General features: G+C 35.9%; 2 protein-coding genes across 4 annotated transcripts; one reads left to right on the top strand and one right to left on the bottom strand.

Moving 5' to 3' along the window:
- The first annotated feature begins 9,414 nt into the window (after positions 1 to 9,414).
- LOC125190298 (bZIP transcription factor 29) lies at positions 9,415 to 12,439 on the top strand. Of its 2 annotated transcripts, none has more exons than XM_048087568.1 (5): positions 9,415 to 9,616; positions 9,820 to 11,159; positions 11,230 to 11,362; positions 11,452 to 11,536; positions 11,902 to 12,439. In XM_048087568.1, exons 2-5 carry the CDS (start codon positions 9,886 to 9,888, stop codon positions 12,108 to 12,110), a joined length of 1,701 nt encoding a protein of 566 aa, XP_047943525.1. In that variant the 5' UTR covers positions 9,415 to 9,616; positions 9,820 to 9,885; the 3' UTR covers positions 12,111 to 12,439. The 2 variants fall into 2 exon arrangements, with proteins under 2 accessions (XP_047943525.1, XP_047943524.1); XM_048087567.1 differs by having other exon boundaries at positions 9,415 to 9,628.
- Positions 12,440 to 12,956: 517 nt separating this feature from the next.
- On the bottom strand, positions 12,957 to 17,899 carry LOC125190297. 2 transcript variants are annotated; one of them, XM_048087565.1, is made up of 7 exons: positions 17,567 to 17,898; positions 15,263 to 17,296; positions 14,216 to 15,156; positions 13,990 to 14,125; positions 13,729 to 13,871; positions 13,533 to 13,656; positions 12,957 to 13,463 (listed from the first exon to the last, which is right to left on the bottom strand). In XM_048087565.1, exons 1-7 carry the CDS (start codon positions 17,814 to 17,816, stop codon positions 13,114 to 13,116), a joined length of 3,978 nt encoding a protein of 1,325 aa, XP_047943522.1. In that variant the 5' UTR covers positions 17,817 to 17,898; the 3' UTR covers positions 12,957 to 13,113. The 2 variants fall into 2 exon arrangements, with proteins under 2 accessions (XP_047943522.1, XP_047943521.1); XM_048087564.1 differs by having other exon boundaries at positions 15,263 to 17,899.
- Between the last annotated feature and the right edge of the window lie 1,822 nt (positions 17,900 to 19,721).

The following is a 19,721-nucleotide window of genomic DNA, read 5'->3' as shown; positions in this document are numbered from 1 at the left end:
TTGCTGTAAAAAATAATAAATTGAAGTATAAAGTTCGTGAAAATTTAGACCAATTTTAAAGTTCGTGGTAAATATCAGAATTTGGTAAAAGTTTAGAATTTTAAGGACCAACATTTCTTCTTTACCAACGGGAGTACTACTGTATTAATTTTCTAACTTAAAAATATACTCATTCTGTTTCATTTAAATATTCATATTTTATACAGTATTTAAAAATAAAATTTTCTCTTATTTCTACTTATTAAAATATTTATTTATTTTTTCCATTGTACTTTATCATACTTCTTTTGTCATACAAATATATAATTATTTTAAATGGAACAAAGAAGAAAATATAGTACTCTTACTCATTATTATTGGATAAGCGCATATATTATTTAATGCATTATGGAGTAGAATAATATTATCATTAGATTGTGAGGTGTAAATTGTCATTCTTTGAGTGGAGTTACAAATTCAATAATATTCAAAATTATTGTAATGTTAAATTGTGTACTATTAGAGAGTATATTATGCTTTTCGCTTATTGACTTGCAAGTTATTCAAAATAATTCTATACCCATGAATTATCCGATGTACATAATCTTGCAAAATTCATAAATTGTTTATACAAGACTTCATTATAGTATACAATGTGGTAATTTTATTATTATAGTATTACTGAAGATTGTATTATGTAAAGTTCACGTGATATTTTGCTAGATGTGATCATTTACGATACAATCTTGTAAAATGCCATAATGTTATTGTATTTAAATAAAATTCTATCGATAACTTTAACTTATGAACTTTTCAAGATCACTCATTAATCCAATGTGATAGTAACAAAACCATTCAAAAAAAATTTTGCATGATTATATATTTTACTATTTTATAACAGTTTAGAAAGTTTATGATGTTATTGAAATATATATTTTTATAGTATTTGTAAGAAAAAAAATTACTCGTTTTTGAAATCTATATTTTATGTTTGTCACGAAATAGAAAAAAAGGCGAACCAATATACGCATGGGCAATGAAACATAATTTTATTGGTATGACGTTTTTACAGGTTCGATTCATCAGTATGAGGAACTATTATCGATCATTTGAATAATTATGTGTGTAAAAAAGTTTAACTATTAACTAGTACTTCATCCATTCCACAATAAGAATCATGGGGGCGGATCTAGTATATGTTCACAAGGGCAATTGCCCCCAGCGGCGGATGCAGGTGGGGTCGCGCGGGGTCGGCAGACCCCACCGCCGTCCCCGGAGAACCACCGGAAGACTCCTCTCAACAGCCCCTGACCCCATGGCATTCGGAACTCCGCCCCACGATTCATCCTCAGACCTCAAGCAGCTCGGCTTTTCCGATGAACTCAAGCAGCGCAACTTTTTCCATCTTCTTCTTTTTATGTATTGGGCTTTAGGTTTAGGCTTTTTATTAATTAAAAAATACAATCTTTTAACAATTTTATCTTAATATAAGTGTTTAAACTTTATTTATATTTATAAATAAGAATTCTCGGTTTCTAGTTTAATGATCATTTTTTAATCATGATTTATTACTTTTTAGTTTTATTTTTTTGTAGTTTATTGATTATTAGTAGTAATTGATAAAAAAATTTATCTGGTTTTAATAAATTGCTTTTGATCATTGATTTAATTACTTTTCATTTAGATTAATGGATACATTTCTTTTATAAAGATTTTTCCCTTTCGTCTGTTCTTCTAGTACTAATGTTGAACACGAACAACGACTAAAAGTTATATTCATAGCTATTTCCAATTAAATAACTTTAATTTAGCTTCAAAACATGAATACTTATAGAAGTCAATTATCGCGCTTAATATAAAATAGAGATATTTCATTTGCAATGTATTTTTATTACTATTTTATAAATTTAAATATTACTCCTTATATTAAGTTTCTCGTCCGATCCCACCATTTTTAATTCCTGGATCCGCCATTGATTGCCCCCCTTCAACTATCCATTTATACATAAATATATATGTAATTTTGTTATAATATGTTTCTTTTGATTAAATTGCCCCCCTATTTTTTTATTAAAAAAACGGTGTTGCCCTTAGGAAAAAAAAGGAGAAGTCTAGACATATAGTTAAACATAAAAAACTTAGTTGCCTTCCGTAAAAGAATACGAAAATTCAGAGTAGCTGGAGTGTCAAAGACGCGAGTCTCTAGAACCGATAAAGAAAAATATTTCAGAGCAGAAGAAAAGTTATGTACAAATTTTAAAAATATTTATATATATTTATATTTTGCCTCCTCTCATACAATTTCCTCAATTTTTGGTATTTTGGTACGTCTCTCATTTCATTTATCTTATTTTGGAACGGAGGGATTACAAATATTCAAACAACAACAAAATTTGTTTACATTTTCATCTGTTTCATACCATCTTTTCCTTTTACCATATGACGACAGTGGCGGATCCAGAGGCGGCGGTCGCCCCTCCCCGGCGGCCAATAGAGCGAATTTGTCCTTAGATTTGGCCGGAAAAATCCATGGTCGCCACCTCCGTCGAAAAAAATTAAGAGAGAAGAAGACTCGTAAACTGAGCGAGCAGTAAAGAATGGTCCAAGATCAGAAGGTGACTTGAGGTGAGAAGGTTATCGGAATATGAAGACAATGGAGTTCTCACCGGAAATAAAGATTTGAGGGTCTGCGCACAGGAGGGAAGAAGAAGACAATATAGTTGGCTGCATACTTTGGGCCTGATAAATTAATGGACCAATATAAAAAACTAGAGGGCTGCATCATTATTAAGTCAGCCTATTTTATAAATTTTGATTTAACAGAATAGACTTAACAGATTTATTACTCCATTTTTTAATAGAGTTATTTCACAAAAATAATTATTAGACTTATTGCTAGAGATTTAATACTTCAACTCTTACACAATGAATGAAATTTACAAAAAATAAATAAACATTACTATGAGGCATGCATTAAGTATATATGAGTGGATTATATTTTATTGATTTTCATTTTTAATAAATTTATATAATTTTAAATTTTAAGCTATACTTTTGTTACCATTTTATAAACTAGTTTCATAATCAAGTCGAGTTTTCAAAAGAAAACTTTAGCTACCGTATTCTTCGCCATGAATTTTGACAGAGTTATAAATATTTGGATCAAAAGTTAAGACACTTGATTTATCTGGCCAAAAAGTTGCTTTAGACAATATGTACGGAATTACTTGTAGATATTAGTCTATCGTATATATCAAATATAGTACTAGTAAAAATACTAGTATGATGATAATTATGAGTGAAGTTGCCGTTTGCACCTACGAGACATTTAAGCAACGTACATAAAAAAACACAATTCCGCCCCCTCCGGAAAATATTTCTGGATCCGCCACTGTACGACGAAGCTGACAAGAAACAACATCAACAAGAACTGGACAGTACACGAGTTTCAATCTAGTGAAAAGGTCATGCAAGCACTGCTTAAAAATCAGTTTGTGGAGATCTAAACTGAACTGGTGAGATGGATGGTGATGCAGAACGTGAAAATGTGAGAGATACAATGGATTACTGTAAAGATGCAGAGTTCCACTTTTCCCCCCAATATTATTCAAGAGTAAATTGAGCATGGAGTCTTCTTGTATTGAAATTTTGAAAGAATCATTTTGCACTGGACGTGCTTTTTCTTTACATTCTTAAATTCTTGTTGTAGTGGAATGTGACATCCCAATATTGAATGGATGAACAGAATGATTTCAATGTGAATACAGAGATCAACATTTTATGTGATGAAAAGAATGCTATGTGATTGTGCCCTTGGTGGAGAGATTTCATTACTGATGCATTTCATAGTTAACTGCTAAATTTTGTGGTAAATATAGCAATTTGGCAACTGATGGATTACCATTACCTTTCTCACCATCAATTAACTTTTAAAAAACTAAATTAAAAAGATTTCTCCATGGGTGTCAGTAAAAAAGAAATAAAACACACACACACACACATATTGAAATATCTTAATCTCCATGCTGAGAGTATTTAACTTCACATAATTATATAGGATATCGGTCTCTAAAATCATTAACTCTTGTCAAATTTTAGTATTTCCCACGATCTTTAAAATTGGTCTAAATAAACTTTACATTTTATTTATTATTTCCCATAGCAGATCAATCACCATATCTAACCAACTTCCGTGCATTTTTTTTATCCTACTTGGCATTATTAAATGAAAGTGATTTTCTACGTAGTTTTTTACTCAACTTGTCACGAACTTAAAAAGTAATCTAATTTGGACTGTCATGGAAAATACTAACATACAAAAGGTAAAGTTTGTGATTTTTTAGACCAATTTTAAAGTTCTTGTGAAATACCAAAATTTATAATTTTAGGAACCAATATTCTTAATTATATAGCCCTGATTTGAATTAAACGTAGGAATTATCATCCTGCACGTTAATTATTTTTCTTTTTTCAGCTTTTTTTATTAAATCTAACGTGTGCCCTTCATTGTTTGAATAGTTTTATTGTGTGCCTGTTTTGTTGGTCCAACAAAATTCAATTCCATTAAATAACATCAACAGTCAGCATTATAAAATCATAATTGAAGTCTCAGTCTCACAAACAACGTGCATTATTGATATAAATACAATGTCGGCTTCATAATTAGACAAGAGATAAGACGTGATAAACATTATTCCCTACACAATAACATAATCTCTCCACATAAATTAAAAACACTCAATAACGAATACTATCTTGCCATAATATGACTAGCCCATAATTGAGATACTCCGTATATATTTGTAATTTAATGACATGTTTGGTAGGAGTGATGACTTATCTAGGAATGAAAATCCTAGATGAGTAATCACCCCTGTCAATCATGAAGTAAGAGTATAATATAATGAATATAAATAATTTGGTTGAATCGACTAATCTAATGTGCATATATAACATTTACACATACTTTAGAAGAAAATACTTTATGATCTGATACATTATGATCAAATGATGCCACTCTTAAAAATTAGTCTATTAGTTAACCGCAAACACAATACTTTAAAACTAGACACAGACAGAAGTCAGAACCCTCACGAGCTACAGTAATTGCGAAAAGGGTCCTAATAAAACCTTATAGCTGAAAAATTGAACTGCCATAATTGTAAGGGTTACAAATTAGAGAAAACATGACATCATTTCGCATGCAACTACGTGAAGACACACATCTGCACGAGTTTGGCCTAATGGTTTTGTTCATAAAAGTTGTTAAAAATCCCCCAAAAACTAGACATGCTAACGAGGTGACCCTATTTGACATGCCGCCACTATCCAAAATTTGCCAAAAAAAAATTTAGGACAAAAAATACGTGACTATGTTTGGACGAAGAAAGGGAATAGTTGTCTGAATCACAAGTTAATGCTAAAATGCTTGCATTTTGTCGACATTTTCTCTATTCCATAAATATAGAGACATTTGAGAAGATACAAGAATTAATGCATAATTGGTAAAGTAGAAGAGGTGAGAAGAAATATAATTAAAATAGTGTCATTAGATAGTGATACCTTCATTATTCTTATTGTTTAATTGTGGATCCTGTTAGTATAAGTTGTAAATAAATTGAAGTATATTGGTAATGAGTTGAGGATAATTTTTCATAAATGGAAATGGACTAATTTTATGGGACGAACGAAAAAAGAAAGTCTCCATATTTTTATGGGACGAAGGGAGTATATAGTACTCCCTAACTATTATGGCGTGGATATGGATCTAGTATACCCCCTTTTTTTTTTACCATTTTCCGCCCCTAACGTCCCACAACACGCGCAACAGAATATGTAGTACTTTCGCGTTGGCTAAAAATGCATATTTTGTATGCTTTGATAATCCGAAATTTCGAAACCATGTAAGGAGGAGGAGAAGTATAGTGCAAAATAGCAAAAGACCAATTACAAGAAGAAGAAGAAGAAAAGAAGAAGAAGACATAACACATCAACCGCGAAGGTGGGCAAAAAAAAAGGAGGCAACAAAAATCTAAGCCGAAAAGAAACGAACCAAAAGCTAATCAGTAGAAACCACACAACCAACAACCACGAACATCAACCCAAGAGCCACCAGACTAAGGCAGGTGACAAGCATGAAACAAGAGAAGAAGCGTCACGTATATACATGACATCGGTGATGTACAATCAATACTATGAACATGTTGGACATTTGACTATCACCCAACGTGTTTAGAGTATGCCGCAGGTTGTTCCATGCTTTTCCTAGGCGCCTTCTGATTTCGAGCAAAGAATGCCCTATCTTGGGTAGTCGGATTAATGGTCGATCTCAGAACCACCGGACAGCATGGATAGATCACATCTGCAAAATAGTAGCTCATATTTTGCGTTGTTAGATTGAACAATGACATCAATGCTTTGAACCAATTACCTGAGCATCTTTGATTTGGATGTATTTGGTGTATAATTGATTTTTGGTCAAATGTGCTAACTGTTCCCAATAGTTTGTTGTTCGATTTATGCAAACAAAAGTGTGTGGAAATTGTGTTTCCAACCATGGTATTCAATCCAGTATAATCTTGCTTGCTTGATCCATCATAAAAAAAAATCTTCATATGAACAAAAACGTTTTAAACTGCTACCTACCAACAAGAATGATAATTATAACATTTTACATCCTATATATAATTATCTGAAAATTCGTTCAATCAAAATAACATGAGGGGCAATTGGAATTATTTTATGTATATATTAAAAAATTTGCAATAAATGTATAAAGGTGAAGAACGAGTGAGGAGGGGCATTTGCCCCACCTTCAACCACGCTAGATCCACCCCTGCTATACTATACCCAATCCTGAAAACTTTATTCCACATGATAGATACTATCATGCTATATTCACTCCATATTTTTTAATTTTAGGTGTTACTACTATATTAGTCCTCACTGATATTCTCTCCATCACTAGAAAATAACTATTTTCATTTTTGTTTATCCATAAAAAGTATAGACTTTTTAGTTTTGAAATTTTTTTTCTCTTTAATGAGGTGAGACCCGTTTTCTATTAATAATATTTTTAAAAAATTCTTTCTATCTTTTTTATTTTTATAATTATACATTAAAATCTATGACCAAATGTTGATGCTATTTGGTGACGGAGGAAGCAGCAGTACTTTTAAAATGCAAATGCAATATACATGGTGTGTCGTTATGTGACGGACATGTGTAACAAAAAACTCAACAAATTTCTTGGACTCGTGACTATTCCATTCTTCTTCATAATAAAAGCATCATAATAAAGAATTAAAGATAAGCCGGATACTCTTAATGAGCGTAATAAATTTCAATGCCTTGAATCATTGCTAAAACAAATTTAAACAAATTTATGATGATATGATTGCAGCCTTGCAGGGCACATTGTGCTAACCAACCCCCTTAAATTCTAACAAATCAAATGTTGACGGTAAGATTTATGTTGAATGTAAAATACAAATTCTTCATTTTGAACAATATAGTATATTGATTAATTTTTTTATCCCAATGATTACAGATTTATACGTATTATATTTTTGCAATATGTGCAAAAAAAAAGTTTCAACTAATACAGATCCACTTTAAAAAACATGGGATGCCATATATCTTTTTTATAAATGTTAGATCTTCAAATTGCGCAATCCAAATTAGTTACTCCTAGTTAGCATATAAAATATGGAGTAGTTATTTTTTTGAATACACTCATACTATGATTGTGTGGATTACTATCATTCTATAAACACATTATCCCTAACTTCCAAAAATCGTGATTCTATTTATATCTGCTGTGATTAAATTTCATTCCTAAATGTTAAATTGGACATTTATAACATTGAAAATTTAACGACCAATTAAGCCTTGAACGACAGTATTCATATTCAATGATATTTATAATTACAAATAGCATCAGGTCATAAAGATAGCACCCAAATATGAGTACATTTCTGAATATTGGATCGTCTTGCATATTTTTTTGGAGTATAATTTAAGTATATATAAATCGAAAAAGCAAACGAGATTAAGATACCACAAAAATATATATAGGTTTGAATGTTTGAATCATAATGTCAGCCCTCTGATCAAATAAAGTTTAATGAATACGAATAAATAAAAAAAATAGTACTGCAAAATTTATATAGGACGAAGCAATAACAAACTATCATAACCCAAGAAAACCATTTTTCTTGATTAACTCTGAATCATTACGTCAAAGGGAAAATTGGTAGACCTAATTATTACACAGGGAATCTAATTTAATTTGTCCAAATCAGTAATCGAGTAAATTAAGTAATACACCTAATCATCAACTAATAATAATGATTAAGATGAAGAGTGGGGTGTGGCCTTTGGCCATAATTAGAATCTAAATAAAAAGTTGCAATTATAGTGTCCTTATCTCGTTTTTATTTAAAACAAACTGCCCACAACTTTTCAATCTTCTATTTTTTCACTAATTTAACAGATAAAAATCACACTATATAAGGGAGAGGTTGTTGAATGAGTTTACATAGAGTTCCAAATAAGTTTTTTTTTTCTTCCAAAAACGAATGATGATTGAATGTTATACGCCAATCACGGTGTGAGATATTCGAGATTCAACTTCAAAGTAAGTATACTATGTTTTTTTTACATTTTTGTAAATGTTTATTTTAAATTTTATCGCTTCAATTAGTCAATTTTCTTAACGTGGGCAACATATTCTCTATTCTCCCAATTTTCTTAAATGTACTGATTGGAATTTTATATGGAATTATGGATTACGAAAACAATAGTCAATAAAATTTACGATATGCGTATATTTTTTGTGGTAATAATGAAATAATGATAAAGAATTAATCAAAGAAATTTTGTAGGGAAAATCAAAGAGTTGAATACAAGTACTATTGGTAAACGAAAACATTTTATTTTGTAGAAACAAGAGCATATGTTTAGGACATTAGTAATTGGATATTTCATATTTGGATTTATACTCCGTATAAGTTTATTATTTTTCTGTTTAGCTCATAAAGTTACATGACTTTAAGTTATAAGTAGTGGTGATTGCAGAACAATATATGAGAGAGTTGAAATAGAGTAGTAGTAGGTACTATTTATTTACAGTTGCAATATTTTTGTTAATTCATCCCCAATTTCCGTCGTATTCTGAAAAAATAAATACTCTGAAAAAGAAAAGAAAAGCGGTTGGGATAGACGCGCCGGAGAAGCGAGTGCGAGCCCCTTTTTTGGAAAAAGGAATTATTTTTAGAGGGAGAGAGATTTATTGCAATATATGCTGCGGTGATAGAGGAGGAAACCGAAATGCGGTCGGAATGAAATTGAGATGCACATGAAATGCGAAATGCGATCCAAATGAAATTCAAACTCGTATTAAATTCACGCGTTCTCGCGAGTAAAGGCAAAACAGTAGCGCAAGCAGCAGTCATGAAGTCCGTGTAAATAGTCATACCAGTCGTCGTCCCCAAAAATTTCTACAGAGATAAACCCGCTCTAGAGCGAGCGAGAGAGAGGGCTACACATACACTCACACACATCGTTGTCGAACACGCAGTCGCCGCGCTTCAAAACGCCGAATGCGGCGGTTCAGCTCTACCTAAAATCAGCTCATGTGAAACACCGTGTAACTTTTTTACTTTTTTGTTTGGATTTACATTTTGTTTATTGAGTTTTTGAGTTCGTTATTCTGCATTTTCTAGGGGAGGTATGCGGTAGGTTGTCTTCTCGTTGATTGATTAGTTTATTTATGGCTACAATTTTACTGCGGTTTTGGTTGAGATGATTGATTTTTATATCTATCTATTTGAATTTCAGGTTACTTGTATTGAATTTTGTGGAAACATTGTGTGATTGATCGGAAGTGTTGAAAATTTGAGGAAAATGGCTGGTGATAATGAAGAAGCTAATACGCAGAGGCTTCAATCTTCGTTTGGAACATCATCATCTTCATTTCCTAAACAACAGCAGCATCAGTCGTTTTTGATGAAGCAAATGGAAATTCCTCAGTTAACCATGCCGCAATTTCGTGGTCAGATTCGGCAGAATTCACCTAATTTAGGGACTGAAAACAATGGAAAAAGAGTTGGCATTCCGCCCTCTCACCCCCACCCCCAAATCCCTCCAATTTCCCCTTACTCGCAGATCCCCGTTAATCGCCAAACGGGAATGCAGAATTTCAGCACTAGTCCGGGGCCATCACACAGCCGTTCATTGTCGCAGCCCTCATTTTTCGCCCTTGATTCGTTGCCACCATTGAGCCCATCGCCTTACCGGGAGCTGCATTCGAATTCTATGGCTGACCATGTTTCGGCTGATGTGTCTATGGAGGAAAGGGATGGGAGCTCACACTCGTTGTTGCCACCCTCGCCTTTTGTGAGGGGTAATTCGATGAGAATTGGCGAGAGTCTTCCTCCGAGAAAGGCTCACAGGCGGTCTAATAGTGATATCCCGTTTGGGTTTACGTCTGTTTTGCAGTCCTCGGCTCCACTCATGCCATTCAGAAGCTCTGCTGGAGAGAATCAAGGGACTCAGCAGCAGCAGCCAGCGACGTTGATCAAGAAAGAGTCATGTTGGGAGAAACCCGTGGAGAGTCGCACTGAAGGGATTGGGGAGAGGAAATCTGAGGGGGATGTTGTGGATGATCTTTTCTCAGCGTATCTGAATTTGGAGAACATTGATGCTTTCAACTCATCGGGTACTGATGAGAAGCTGGGGAATGATAATCGGGAGGATTTAGACAGTCGAGCCAGTGGCACAAAGACGAATGGAGGTGACAGCAGCGATAATGAAGCGACTAGTAGTAGTGTGAATGAGAGTGGGAGTAGTGCACAGAAGCAGGGAACTTCTTCACTGCCACAAAAGAGGGAAGGGCTTAAAAGGAATGCTGGGGGAGATATTGCTCCCACCTCCCGTCACTATCGGAGTGTCTCAATGGATAGTTTTATGGAAAAGATGAATTTTGGTGACGAGTATCCCAAAATGCCGCCCTCACCGGGAAACCATCAGTTGTCGCCCACCGATTCTATGGATGGGAATTCAAATGCTTTTAGCTTAGAGTTTGGTAATGGCGAGTTCACTGGTGCTGAACTGAAGAAGATTATGGCGAATGAGAAACTTACTGAGATAGCATCAAGTGATCCCAAACGGGCTAAAAGGTAGCATACATATATCTATATTATATGTATATATTTGTTTTTCTAAAATATGGACTTGTTTTGGGTTTAGGATCTTAGCTAACCGGCAGTCAGCTGCTCGATCAAAGGAGAGAAAGATGAGGTATATATCAGAATTGGAGCATAAGGTCCAGACTTTACAAACTGAAGCAACCACATTGTCTGCCCAACTCACTCTACTTCAAGTGAGAGTTCGCTTTTAATTGCCTGTTTTAGTGAATAGTTATCTTTTTCGTCGTATAATCCATGAACGCCTTCTTTCTTTGCAATGCAGAGAGACTCTTCTGGACTAACTAGCCAGAACAGCGAGCTCAAGTTTCGCTTGCAGGCCATGGAACAACAGGCTCAACTCCGAGATGGTACCCTTTTTTAGTTCTGTTAATAGTTTATGTCCCTCTTCTAAATGCATCTTTTCTTCTTAGCATGCAACACTTTTGTTGATCCAACTCTTACTACTAACAAGAAATCTGTCTAATCATGGTGTATGCACTGTTTGCCTTACAAAACCTTTACCATGTAGCACTTCATCTGCCTCCATTTTTCAAATTCACTCACTGCACTCGTAGAACTCACTTTGTGGTTTTTGGGTCGGATATGGAAGGCGTAAACAGTTAGGACACCTTCATTGCGCTGCCCCCATTTTTGCATCTTCCCGTTTCACTTGATTGTGCATTTTGCTCGAGAAGCTGAGGCGAAACTGGCTCACTCGCTCTCTCTCTTGCAGCACTGAACGAAGCCTTGACAGCGGAGGTGCAGCGTCTGAAGCTTGCAACTGCTGAATTGAGTGGAGAAAAGTTTCAGCAGCTCTCAATCAGCCCCCAGATGTTCCAGCTGCGCCAGCAGCAAACTCAACTCAACATGCATCAAATGCAGCACCAACAACAGCAGCAATCGAGTGGAAACACACCAGCAAATAGTGATTCAAACCAGTAGATGAACATCACAACACAATCTGCACTGCAGACCTCAACCAAAAAAGCTTTTGATGGTGCATCAGCCTTTGCAGCTACTACTGCTATCTCTATATATTCATCAGCATTTTTTCTAGTGAAAATTGCATTTGTTTTGTTAGGTCGGGATCATATCGCATTGCATTGCGGGCCACAATTGTCCTTTTTTTTTGTCCCATGTGTTGTTAGCCGTACTCGAGCTTGCATCGTGTTTTTAAGCACCAACAATACTGTTTCAGATGTAGGTCCCCAGGGATTTGGGTTTCTTGGTTCAAATTTGTTTAAATTATATATATATTTTTTATTTTGTTCTTTCCCCCCCTTCTGTTATTTGGCCAAGCAGTCGAGCTCCACTATCTTCACCGTGGGTAAGAGATGGTCGAAGGTACTTCCTCCAGTCGGATTACTAATATCTTCATTTCTAGTAACACCACACCTATGATACTGTGTACTATGCTTTTCGTTTGATATATGTCCACCACTTTTTGTCTGGCCACTTCTGCAACTTAAAATGTATTCTTGAACTTTTCCTTTGATCAATAATGCACACTAATTCTGAATCTTACTATTCAAACATGGTTACGTATATACAGGATCACACTTGAAAAAAAAAAGGGAACTGGAATCGGGTAAAAGGAGGCAGATTGGGTCAAATTTTCCCTGACATGAACAACCAACCCTCAAATTGGCACAGTTCATTCTTTAAGCTCTCACAAAAACAAGTTTCAACACCGACCAACTAACCAAGTTATTATACTCTAGGCTCTCTCGTGAGAAGAACCGATATTTACTGGTTTGTGCAGGCGTCTCGTTGGCAGAATAAATTCTATAGGAAGAGCTAAAATAGGAACATTATTCAAAAACAGATATGTGGAGTTTATGCTTCAAAGTTCAAACTCTCGACTAGTATTCTACATTAATTACTGTCACAATAACGAGTTTCAACACCGACCAACTAAAAGTATACTAATATACTATAAGCTCTCTCACCAGAAGAAGCGATTCTTACTAGTTTGTGTAGGTGTGTCTTTGGCCGAATCAATTCTTTCCAGTGTGTGGACTATCTCTTCCATAGAGGGTCTTTTTTTGGGATCTGCTTCAAGGCAACCAAAGGCAACCGTAGCTAATTGCAGTAATGAATTCTTAGGATATCGTCCCTCTAAACGGACATCAATAATTTCTTTTAAATTACCCCACTTGGATAGATATGGTTTTATCCAGTCAACCAGAATGTGTTGTCCAGATGGACGACTGATGTCGAGTGCTCGCAGCCCTGTCATCATTTCCAGTAACAATACACCAAACGTATATACATCACTCTTTGCGTATAAGTGCCCTGCAGAAGTAACCAACTCATTATAATGTGATCAAGCTCCGCTGGGATATGCGAGTTGGCCATATTTACCTGTGGCAATATATTCGGGAGCAGCATAACCATATGTTCCCATAACCTGTGTCGTTACATGGGAATAACCAATTGTTGGACCCAACCTCGCTAGCCCAAAGTCAGATAGCTTAGCTTCGTATGACTGCAGATAAACAATTCAAAACATCAGAGCATTCTATTGGTTTTAAACTGGAAAGTGAATGAAATAACTTACTCCGTCAAGCAATATGTTAGATGTCTTTAAGTCCCTATAGATAACTGCTTCTTCTGATGCATGCAAGTACGCCATGCCACGAGCTACTCCAGTCAATATCTTAAGCCTAATGTGCCATGGAAGCGGTTGATCATGTGCACCCCCTAACCAAGAAAAATTCAGTAAGTAAACTACTCCTATCAAGCACTAATTGCATGAGAGAATGTGTAAATTAAGATGACAAGGTATGATTGTAGCAAATGAAATGAATTAATCCCTTACTTCTAAAAAGATGGTTTTCCAGGCTGCCTTTGGCTATGTATTCATAGACAAGAAGTAGTTGTTTATCCTCATGGCAGTAGCCCAACAGCTTCACTAGATTGGGATGAGAGAGACTTCCAAGGAAGTTCACCTCAGCCTGCAAGTTAAGGTACACAGCATCCATTCTGAGTCTCATAATTTAAGTTGAGTAAAGAAGAGGAGGTGAAAAAAATTCTACTGTTAGTACCTGCCACTCTCGAAACCCTTGCGTGCTTTCAGAATTCAACTTCTTGACAGCAACGATGGTTGTTTTGGCAGCGGCTCTGTCACCCAGCCACCCCTTGTAAACCCTGCCAAAACCTCCTTCTCCCAGCACCAAATCACCTCTGAAATTGCGAGTTGCGACTTTGAGTTCCGTGAAGCTGAAAACCCTCAAATTGGGCTGGGCCATCACACTAAAACTCCCATCATTGGCAACATTTACTTTCTTATTTAGTCCAAGCAGTTCCATGTTTGCATTCTGAGAAGTACCAGTAGATGAAGGCACCTGCCCTGCTGGATTGTGGCTCGCATCATCAGCAACATGCATCCTCTTAGAAAACAACACGTTAAACTGATGAGATGTATCAGTAGATGAAGGCACCTGCCCTGCCGGACTGGGGTTCACATCATTCATTCTCTCATAAAAAAACTTGTTAAACTGCTGAGATGTATTATCAGTAGCTGAAGGCACCTGTCCTGCCGGACTGGGACTTGCATCATCAGCAACATTTATTTTCTTATTTGCTCCAAAAAGTTTTATGTTCGCCTTCTGAGATATACCAGTGAATGAAGAACCACCCTCAACACTAATTTTGTCTTTCGGTAGCGAAGAGTCTGCCATCTCCTTCTGTTGAAGTGCAAGCTCAATTTTGGTTACAATGTGTATGGTTGTTGGCCGGTCTTTTGGTTCATCATGGAGCCATCTTTCTGCACTGTTGACAAACTTCCTCAGGCTATCTGGTGAGATTTCCCCTCTCAGAGTTGGAGCCACAATATAACCAACTTGTCCCTTACTAATGTTATCCATAACCTGCATATGCTCTTCTATTTCATTTGATGACTCCACTGCTGGACTTGAATTCACCCTATCACTTCTCTCAGTATTTCCATCCACTGTAATGGTGCTGGTCCTACGTGATATCGGTGCTGCAAAATATATAGTCAGAAAAATGCATGGCAAGCAATCCAGTTATACCAGAGAATAAGCCATATTGGAACCAAAAAAACCATCCATCAAGGTACAAAAACATACCTGATACTGAGGTGCCTGCTAAGTTCATTTTGTTTGAGGGTTTCTTGGTCTTCCAAAATGCATCCCACGGCCAAAGTTTTCTTGATATCCGAAGCATCATGGATTTTCTTCCTCCTTGTCTTCCAGAATTGATCATAGTGCTGTTAATTTGTTCATTGGGGATAAATGTAACAGTTTTCACATTCGTCATTGGTATCCGACTACTTGATAAAATAGTTCCATCATTATCTGAATGTGGCATGGCATTGGGAGCCGAGGATGTCACATTCTCCATCTGAGGCCCGGCATCAACAATATTTGTTTTCTCATTTGGTGCCATGAAATTCACATTGTCCTCGTGATATTTATCAGTTGATGAAAACAAATGTTCAATGCCAGTCCTCTCATTTTTTGAATCAAGAGATTCTGCCTTCTCCTGCTGCTCAAGTGCAAGCTCAAGTTTCATAACAACATGCCCCATCGCTGGCCGTTTTTTTGGTTCATCATGCAGGCATCTTTTAGCAACCTTCACAAACGTCTTTAGGCTATCTGGTGATACTTCCCTTATTAGGCTTGGAAGTACAATATGATCAACCTGTCCCTTACTGATGTTATCTATAGCCCATGTAGCCAGACAACACTTATCTTCTTCATCACATCGCTCCAGTGCTCTTCTCCCACACAACACTTCCAACAACACCACACCAAAAGAATATGTGTCGCTATTTTTTGTTGGTTTATGAGTTACACAGTAATTTGGGTCCAAATATCCTCGTGTGCCTCTAACTAGTGTGCTATTCTGGATCCGAGAGTCGCTGCCGAATCCAGTCTTAGCTAAGCCAAAATCTGATATTTTAGCAACAAACTTCTCATCAAGCAGAATGTTTGAAGATTTCACATCTCGGTGTATGATCCCATGGCCTGTGTGAAGATAATCTAGAGCTCGGCCAGCTCCAATGCAGATCTGAAGTCGTCGCTTCCAAGAGAGGTGATAAAAATCATTGAACCTGGCTAGTTTGAATAGATGGTCGGCCAATGTCCCGTTGGGCATATACTCATAAACAAGAATCATTTCCTTTTGCTCATTGCAGTATCCGATGAGAGAAACTAAATTCACATGTCGAAGTTCAGAAAGCATTTCAACCTCTGTCCAAAATTGTTGCTCCCCACTACCGGAGTGTTGCTTTGATCGCTTTACGGCTACAATCTCTCTCCTATTATCTATGAGCCCTTTGTGGACATTCCCAAATCCACCCCTTCCAATGAAATTTCTGCTGTGGAAGTTGTCTGTTGCTGATTGAATCTCAGCTAGTGAAAAGCGACGGCAAAGTCGCTTTGCCCCGGGAGATGGTTCGTTTTCATCCTCCAAAATATCAGTTGCCCACATTTTTTGGAGCAGGTGGACAATGATGATTACCAGAAAACTCTTAGCAAAGACCACAGTTGCAATAGCATTTTTTCGACCAAGAAGAGAGTTGAGTAGAGTAGTGATAGAGATTGATGGTGAATTTCCTGGTGTAAGCAGAGGATTGGGACTAGCTAGACTGAGGTCAGGATTGCTTAACTTGAAGACTTCAAATCCTTCAATTGGGCCTTGTCTATCCACTAATTCATGTTGAGAATGCAGAGAAATAGAGATTCCATGCTTAGACTCACTTTTCTTCCCTTGCACCATCACTATATAGTTATACCAAAGAACACTTCGATTCCCCAATTGTTGGAGCATATCAACACTAGTCAAGGCAACCATGTTTTCAATCATAAGCACAAAGTCCATTTTAATTCCTATCTCAGACAAATGAACCCTGACCAAATACCTAAATCCCACATCAACCGACACTCTCCAAACGAGATCACTACCCTTGTTTCCATTTCCTTGAAGAATCGATGCCCATATCCCAAACATATCATGGCCAAACGAGGCAGTCCCCGACTTCATATTTCGATGATAAACCCTCTCAAGTGCAGTAGCATTGTTAATATAGATGACAGACTTTTCTCCAAGCACATCAACTCCACTATCTCCACCATGACAGTAAGAAATGGTGGAAGGCACTGATATAATCTCAATTCCATTAATAAATGCATAATTATACTTGGATTGGCTAGCTTCGGGAGAGAAAACTATATTAAGGGGATGATTTTGATGTACCATTATGCAGAATTCCTTAACAAGGATATTGAGAGAAAGAGCACGAGAAGTTATGGAAGCACTGAAATTAGCAAGTAGAGTGAAAGGACCAGCTTCAACGGTGAAGAAATCAGTGTAGCTATGGAAGCCACGGTAGTGAGCGGGATTGAAGTGAAGACGGATAAATTTCTGACCTGGATCGAGGTGAAAGGAGTAGGAAAACTGGGAGCGAGAGATGCGCGCGGTGGCGTAGGGAACCGGATCGACGGCTGTGATCAGCTCTCCCTCGAGAGTGGATGCCTTTGATGAGCCTTTCGTTGCAGCGTCTCCGCCCCAATTTTGGCCGCTCACAGCTGCACCTCCGCCGCAGTTGATAGAAATACGATCACCACCTGTAATTGTGAAATTGAACAGCAGGAAGCAGAGAATCACGAGACGGTCCATTCAGAATTGCATGTAAAGTAGTTTGGGAAGAAAGATAGAGCATCGGAGTTGGAATTTGATTACAATTCTGAGCGTCAACTCTCAGGTAAACGTGTTGCACTGTTACACTAGCCTATACGCGTTCACACTATGTTGTGAGTTGAAATTTTTACAGAGAATAGATATGGGGTTGGACTCATGATGACGTACCTGTAGATCAATTTTTTTGGTGAAAGAAACACATATGATATGAAGCCATACTGCACTGAGTCTGTGACTGTGAGAGGCGATTCTTCGATCAGAACAAAATGAGGAAGAGACCTAAAAACGCAATGCAAAGTTCCAAATTGATATGAGTGACACGATATACTCCATTGATATTTAACTGCATAGCACCCATGATACAGCTGAATTGTGAATACAGTTAAAAAAAATAAAATAAAATTAAAAACCCTTAAAGTCCAACTGCTCTCTCCTAGTGAGAATCACGTCATACTTTTCCTACACCATTCCTACTCCACCCCTCACAAGCTCATTACTCATATTTGTAAGGGGTGGAGTAGGAAATGTGATATGAAAAGTATTAGGTGATCCTCGTTCTCTCCTGGGTCCTAAAGCAATAAATGTCTCATTTTACGTGTAGTATAGTATTTAATTCTATTTTTATTAAATTGAATTTGCAAGTTCTATTATTTCATCTATATTTTTTACTCCTAAACTATATAAATAATGACCAGCGAAGGTTGCACGTTGTGAGTAAGAAATGTTAACATATTCCCCAGTCCCCTCTGTATAACATTAGGAATCCCAAAGGGGTGGGTCGATACGATATATCGTATCGAAAACGTTGTATCGTGTATCGTATCGAAAATATCGATATGAAAGAATTTCATATCGTTATCGTATCGAAAGTTTCGATATATCGAACTTTCGATATAAAAAAATTTCATATCGTTATCGTATCAATATTTCGATATATCGTATCGAAATTCGATATATCGTTAAATATCGATATATATCGAAAATTTCGATATTTATCGATATATATCGAAAATAAAATATCGATATATATCGAAAATATCGATATATCAAAAATTTTCGATATATATCGTATTTTCGATATAAAACGATATATCGCGATATAAGGAAATTCATATCGTTATCGTATCGAAAACTTACGATACGATATCGTATCGTATCGACAATTACGATATATCGAAAATTCGATAATTTTTCGATATTTTTCAATACGATACGAGCGATATATCATTTTTTCGATATTTTTCCCCAGCCCTTTATTCCCAATCTATGTAGCACATATTCTAAGAAATATTAAAAGGAAGAGCTGAAAAAAAACTTACATATATATTATATTAATTTTAAATAAAATGTAAGTAGAATTAATGCTTGGAATGAATAAGAGAAAACTATATCTCCTATTAATGTAGAACAAAAAAAAATAGAAAATCCATTACCGGACAAAAGGATAAGTATAACTTAGATTAGTTGGTTTTCAATCAAATATAATAATCTCTCAGTCCCACTATATGTTACTCGTATTACTTTTGCGACGTCCCATCCCATCTAATGTGATTCATTTTTTTTTTTATCAAAACAGAACACAAGTATTTTTATTAATTTATTCTATGTCTTACTTTATTTACTCCGGTTATTTATTATTCTTTCCACTTAACTTTCTCTATTATTTTATTTTATCTCCTATATATTCATTATTTAGTGACGTATCTTGTTATATTTTAATTGTTCTTTCCACTTTTAACTTTGTAAATATATAAATACTTTCATCTCATAGGTACCAAAAAATTTCTTAATATACGCCCTCCATCCTAATATAAACGACTCACATTTCTTTTAGGACGTCGCCATTTCTTTTTTTGGCATTCTCTCTTTTACCTTTTTTTTTCC

This window comes from Salvia hispanica, chromosome 5 (genome assembly GCF_023119035.1).
Source record: "Salvia hispanica cultivar TCC Black 2014 chromosome 5, UniMelb_Shisp_WGS_1.0, whole genome shotgun sequence".
Classification (NCBI taxonomy): Eukaryota; Viridiplantae; Streptophyta; class Magnoliopsida; order Lamiales; family Lamiaceae; genus Salvia; species Salvia hispanica.
The sequence above is the reverse complement of the archived record's forward strand: the minus strand, read 5'-3'. Positions and strand labels throughout refer to the sequence as shown.